This window comes from Nicotiana tabacum, chromosome 11, assembly GCF_000715075.1.
Source record: "Nicotiana tabacum cultivar K326 chromosome 11, ASM71507v2, whole genome shotgun sequence".
Lineage (NCBI taxonomy): Eukaryota > Viridiplantae > Streptophyta > Magnoliopsida > Solanales > Solanaceae > Nicotiana > Nicotiana tabacum.
In genome coordinates this window covers 147229386-147236265 of record NC_134090.1, presented here as the reverse complement: position 1 = coordinate 147236265, position 6880 = coordinate 147229386, and the positions used below count along the sequence as shown (strand labels likewise).

The following is a 6880-nucleotide window of genomic DNA, read 5'->3' as shown; positions in this document are numbered from 1 at the left end:
ACCAAACTGAAAATTGCAAATCAATCGGACTAAACAAGCAACAATTCTTGGACCGAAATCCCGAAATTACAAACCGAAACCTCGAATCAACACCGGAAACCTTGAAACCCAAATCGACCTCAGTCAGACGATAAACTAAAACCTCCAAATATCTGACCATAGACCCTGCTCGACATTTGTGCTCTTTAACATCGGCCAAACATGTCGGTAGCCAGATTCATTAGGCTTCCCCAAGAAATTGATAACATCAGTAAGGTAATTAGTAAGGTAATTGCAATGCTCCAATAGGAATCTCCACCGTGATTTCTCTTTCTTCCTACGGTTACACCCACATAATATGACAATGTCCGTGTATTTTTACCAAAAAAAGAGAGTCAATTTAAGGTTTTGTAACTTTTCTTCAATGGGATTGAATGGTATAAAGTACACCACTAGGGAATAAATATCATAAAAGAGCCGTAGGCAAAAGGTGCAAATTTGTCAACGTCCAGTATTGTCTCGTCCTTTTCAATTCTAATAGTAGTAACTAATTTGGCACAATCATGAAATTGAAGGTGTTCGCTTCAGACATTTTCCCTTCAGAAAACATATTTGGATTCCATCACTATATTTATGCTCCCAATAGGAAAAGGATGTTGATTTGGATATTTCAAGCCATAAAATCGTGTATGGCTGCCGTGAACTTAGGGAGTAGGCTCTCGTTTCTTAGTTAGGTCTAGGAATTGAAAATTCGGGGTAGGGTTTCTACAATTGAGTATTTTATATGGAGGGAGAATGGATGATGACCATTGGATTAGAAGGAAATAGAAGTCTAAGATTAAATCTTTCACTTGAATGGGCTAATGGGTTAGGAAGAATGGGCCAAAGATAATTGGGTTGGACCATGTCTTTTTTTTGTGTCTCAATTTTGAGATAAGAAGACTCCAAAAATTATTAATTAAAACCATAGCTAAATTCCCTTAATATAAGATAACTATACTACATGATGTAAAAATAAATTCTAATTAATTAAACTAAACTATATTAAAACATGAAACTATTACATATATTTTTTTTTTGTATTTTTCAAGATTATATAAAGATAAAAATTAAGGTACTATTTTTGTATACTTTTTTTTTACTTTATGAAAGGTACATAAAATAAAAATATTTTTTTGTAATTTTTATTTTCTTGTAGTAAAATAAAGTAAAAGAGTAAAAATGAGTTGAAATAGCTATATTAGGCCTAAATTTAATATTTTACGCTAAAATATAAAAATATTGGGGAGTGTCAAAAATCACATGTCTATAGGGATCCACTAGCATAGCTAAAAAACTTCACCTAATTAGCTGGCAAAATATTACAAAGGATAAAAATGAGGGAGGGTTGGGTATTCGTCCTGCCAAAGCTAAAAATTTAGTTCTACTCTCAAGTCTTGCTTGGAGACTATTTAAAAACCCTACCACTCCCTGGGGTCACATGATTATGGCAAAATATGCCACAAAAAAAAAAACCATCGCTAGCACCTCCTTCATCTGGAAAGCTATCCTGAAAGGATGAAAAGTGTGCAACAAGGGCATTCTTTGGCATCCATCTATTAACTCCAGAATTAATATTTGGTATACCAATTGGATTTATAACTCAAATTCCCTTAGAAACTCAATAGAAGGGCCTCTAAATAGGAACGACCAAATCCTTACTATAGGAAGCCTCATCCATAACAAAGAATGGAATACAAATGTTATCTCCTTTGAACTGCCCGCTGATATCCTTAACAATCTTAACATTACCCCCCGCCCCTAGTAAGGGATCAAATATTGATAAAACATGCTAGTGTCTCAACTCAACTAGTCTATTTTTCACGAAATCTTGCTATAAACTCCTTTCTAAAGACAACACTACTTTCAAGCCTTTTGAGTGGATTTGGAACCTCCATTGCCCTAATAAATTAAAGTTTTTCCTTTGGCAATGCATGCACAATCGTATTCCTTGCCGAGCCTACCTAGCCAAAATAGGAATCAATATTGATGCTACCTGTACCATTTGAAAATCTGGGGTAGAGGACATCCAACACATTTTTGTTAATTGTCCAGTCTCTAACCGTCTCTGGCAAAAAATGGGTCTTCCCTCTATAAACATTATTATTGACACAAATTGGCTTGTAAAGTTGAGGGATATCTTTATTCATAACTGTAACCTTCAGATAAAGTGGACTACCCTATTTCCCTTCTCCATATGAGAACTATGGAAGAACATAAATTATAATAATATCAACAATCTTAACAACTATCTGAAAATAGAAAAAATTATCCATCCATCTCGGGAATTCATTTTCTTCACTGAAAAAAATTCGTTCTTGAAAAAAACAGTCAAAATTGAGATCAGTTGGAACAAGCCTACTAAAGGTATGATCAAATTAAATTGTGATGGTGCTTTTTCTAGTAACAATAATGCTGCTGGACTTGGTGGAGCATTCCGAAATAGTAAAAGAGATTGGATTGTGGGTTTCCACAAAACAAGCCAACCAATTTCTCCTACTCATGTAAAGCTATTGGCATTGCTAGAAGGACTAAAAATTGCAAAAGAAATGAACTTCCTAAATCTGAAAATTGAAACTGATTGTACGGATGTCATCAAACTTATTTATGAGGATAACTCTAACTTCTCTAATATTGTTTTTGAATGCAGATGGTTAATGCACCAATTGAAGCTCCCACACCTGAAGCATAATTTCAGGGAAGGAAATGAGGTGGCATATTTACTGGCCAAACAAGCCATCAGGAACCCATCATCATCAAAGTATTTATACCATGCATGTCCACTCTTTTTTGTCGAACAAGAAGTGATCAAGAACAAGTATGGAGTTTGTAATAGTGTTAGGAGTATTTCTACAAATGTTTGTAACTATTTGGCCACTATGGGCAACAGTAATGCCCTAAAAATATCTACTATGCCTATGTAGTTTTTATTCTGTTCTAAGTAATATAATATATCCATGTGTTGCGTTAAAAAAAATGGATGTAAAAACTGTTTTTCTAAATGGGGACATAAATGAAGAAATTTATATAGATCAACTTGAGAGTTTTATAAAAACAGGCCAAGAAAGCAAAGTGTGTAAACTTACAAAACCCTATATGGCTTGAAACATGCACCTAAGCAATGACATGAAAAGTTTGATTCCTGCATGATTGAAAAAATGATTTTAAATAAAATGAGTATGATAAGTGCATCTACATAAGTCTTGGAATAATTCACATGTTACTGTTTCTCTATGTTGATGATTTATCAATATTTGGCTCTAACATGAATGTTACTAGAGGAACTAAAAGCATACTTAGTAGCCATTTTGATATGAAAGATTTGGATGAGGCAAATTTTATTCTTGGAATGAAAATTATTAGAACATATGATGGAATTTTTCTTGACCGGTCACATTATATTGAGAAAATTTTGAAAAAATATATTTTTATTGATTGCAAGCATGTTGTAACTCCTTTTGATTCAAGTGTTCACTAATTTTCTGTACAAAGTGATAATGATATGATAAATCAAAAGTAATATTCTAGCTTAATTGAAAGCTTGAGATATGTGACTAATTGCACTCAGCCTGATATTGCATACGTAGTAGGAGTACTTAGTAGGTTTACAAGCAAGCCAGGTAATGAACATTGGTATACTATAACAAGAGTTATAGGGTATTTCTTGGTACAAAAACCTATGGTTTGTTTTATAAAAAAAATATCCTGATGTGCTCGAAGGTTTTTCTGATGCAGATTGAAACACTTTTTCTGGTAATTCCTGTTCTACTACAAGTTATATTTTTATTTTTGGAGGTGGTGCTATTTATTGGAAATAAAAAAGCAAAATAATAATTGCTAATTCTACCATGAAGGCTGAGCTAATTGCTTTAGCTTCAACTAGCGAGGAAGCGAATTAATTGAGAGATTTATTATTTCAAATTTCTTATTTTGAAAAATCAATTTCTTCTATTTTAGTTCATTGTGATAGCACCACTGCTATTGGTAGAGTACAAAACCGTTATTACAACGGTAAATTCAGACCTATAAAGAAAAAAATACAATACTGTGAGATCATATTTGATAAGTGGTACAATTAATGTTGATTATATTAAATCTTCTGATAATATTGCAGATCCATTGACTAAGGCCTTAGCAAGAGAAAGAGTCGAGATTACATCGAGGGTGATGGGATTTGAAGCCCATAAACTCATAAGTCATATATGAGAAAACCTAATTTGGGGACTAGTGATCCTATAACCAGGTTCAATGGGAAGAACGAATCATATGATATCTTGGTTTGATATGCACCATATTATATTTGATATTATTCCATCCCTATGGTGTGAGTGTGTTATCCTGTAATGATTTGCGAGGTTGAGTTTTATTAACTCTTAATGAAAATTTGTAGCTTGTATGAGTGGGGCGTTAGAGCTACAAGAGCACCCTTGATAGATTTTACCTATGTGAGTGAGGAAGTAGGTCGCTTCCTATGAGAATTGCGCTTATTCTCAAAACACTTATGAAAATTGGGATAGCGCAAGGCCATAATGTGTTGGCTAATAACAAAGGCGGATTCAGGATTTGAGGCTTATGGGTTCCTACCATAATTTTAGATTAATATGCAATAATAACTTGGTTCACAGTTAGAAATTTACAAATATTTAGTGAATTTCTTAATATAAATACAGGGTCTAAGCAAAAGTTATTGGGTTCCCAGGAACCCGTCTTTTATACTATAGGTCCGCCCCTGGCTAATAAAGCTCATGTCAACATCTTGATTATTATTTATAAGCAATGATAATTTATTTTCCTAAAATAATTATATTTCAAGTTTGAAACCACTACTAACTTTGGAGTAGAAATCAATGTTTTGCTAAATGAAGGTTCAATGCAGAGCACACCTTCATTACTCATGATAGTCTCCTCTCAATTAGTAAACTCTTTTATTTTTACAAATTACCTTCACCTGTTAGGAAATCTTATTTCACCTACAGAAAAGATGAAAACGAATCTGACTTTTCCTTTTCCATATTAATCCTTAAAAAGAAAGTTTAACCAATAGGAAACGGATATGGAAAAGAGAAACATTCCTAATTGGAAACTACCTATATTTTACAGCTTTATGAATCCTTACATAAATAGCATTTGTTTCCATCTCTACTTATAAAATACATACATAACAACCCTTCAAGAATTCTTAAACCTATCAACTTTCAAGCATAACTCATACCTGAAGAAGACAGAAACAGAAGAAGGCTTTAAATTACATGCACAGACGGTATAATAGCAGGTGAGTCGAGTTTAGATAGTACTGAAGCAATATCAGTGCATAAAACCTAAACTCGAGTAAGAAAAGGAATGAGAAGAAGAGACGGGGACGGGAAAGAAATGTTGGGAAGCGTGTCAAGATAATAGAAGGAAAAGAATATTTAAGAGAAAAAAGCAATAAATTGCATTAGACAAAACAAGACAAAATTTACGTGGTTCGGCAATTTTTACCTAATCCACGGCCACACAAAGAATAACTCTTTATTAATTGAAGAGAGAAAGAAGAAGTTTTGGGATGATCTACAAATGAAAATGTAGACCCCTATTTACAGGCATTTGAATGCCCTACCGAGGTAAGCGCTTACATTATAAGAGTGCCGATGTAAACGCTTACATCATAAGAATGTCGAGGTAAACGCTTACATCACAAGAATGTCGATGTAAGCGCTTACATCACAAGAATGTCGATGTAAGCGCTTACATCACAAGAATGTCGATGTAAGCGCTTACATCATATTTTCATCTCATTTTGATTTTTCTTTCTTTTGTTTTATCTATTTTCACATAAAACAATAAGTTTGGTCCTATCAATCTCACCCTCAAACCTATGTTACATCAAGAAAGAAAATAAAAAAAGATTTTGCTATTCTCTGGTTGAGCCTTCACGCTATCAGTCTTGAAGGCTAACTAAGGCAGCGCACAGCTTCAGTTTGTCAACACCAACAACTTTGGTCAACATGTCTGACGGGTTCTTTGATCCTGTATCTTCTGCAGGGAAAGAGTTCCTTCATTTATCAACTCTCGGATATGAAGATACCTCAACTGGATATGCTTCGATCTTGCATGAAACACTGGATTCTTGGCAAGATGAATTGCACTCCGGCTATCGCTGAAAAGCTCACAATTGTCCTGCTCTTTACCTAGCTCTTTAAGAAAATTCTTGAGCCAAATCATCTCTTTTCCAGCTTCTGAGATTGCCATGTACTCTGCTTCAGTGGTAGATAGAGCAACACTTTTCTGAAGTCTGGACATCCAACTAACAGCAGTACCACCCAAGGTGAACACGTAGCCCGTGGTACTTTTTCGACTATCCAGATCGCCGCCTAAATTTGCATCAGCAAAACCTTGTAAGATAATATTGCTCTTTTTAAAACAAAGTGCCATACCTGAGGTGCCTTTTTGAGATATCGCAATATCCATTTTACACCTTCCCAATGCTCATTTCCTGGATCTGACATGTATCTACTGACAACTCCAACTGCATGGGCTATTTCAGGTCTAGTGCAAACCATAGCATACATCAAACTTCCTACTGCTGAAGCATACAGAACTTTGGACATGTACTTCCTTTCTTCATCTGTCTTAGGTAATTGGTCCTTTGACATATTTAGATGGCTTCCGAGTGGAGTGCTTCTGGTCTTTGCATCATGAATACTGAACCTTCTTTGTACCTTCTGTATGTACTTTTCTTGAGACAACTTTAAGGTTCCTTCTGACCTATTTCTGCTAATCCTCATCCCAAGCATTTGCTTAGCTGGTCCTAAGTCTTTCATTCCAAACTCCTCCGCCAATTGTTGCTTAACCAAATTGATCTCATTTATGCTAGATCCTG

At 34.5% G+C, this 6880-nt stretch overlaps 1 protein-coding gene across 1 annotated transcript; it reads left to right on the top strand.

Annotated features, from left to right (window-relative positions):
- The first annotated feature begins 2387 nt into the window (after window positions 1-2387).
- Window positions 2388-2942, top strand: LOC142166043 (uncharacterized). The gene has a single exon (XM_075224454.1). It carries the CDS (start codon window positions 2388-2390, stop codon window positions 2940-2942), a length of 555 nt encoding a protein of 184 aa, XP_075080555.1.
- Window positions 2943-6880: the final 3938 nt, after the last annotated feature.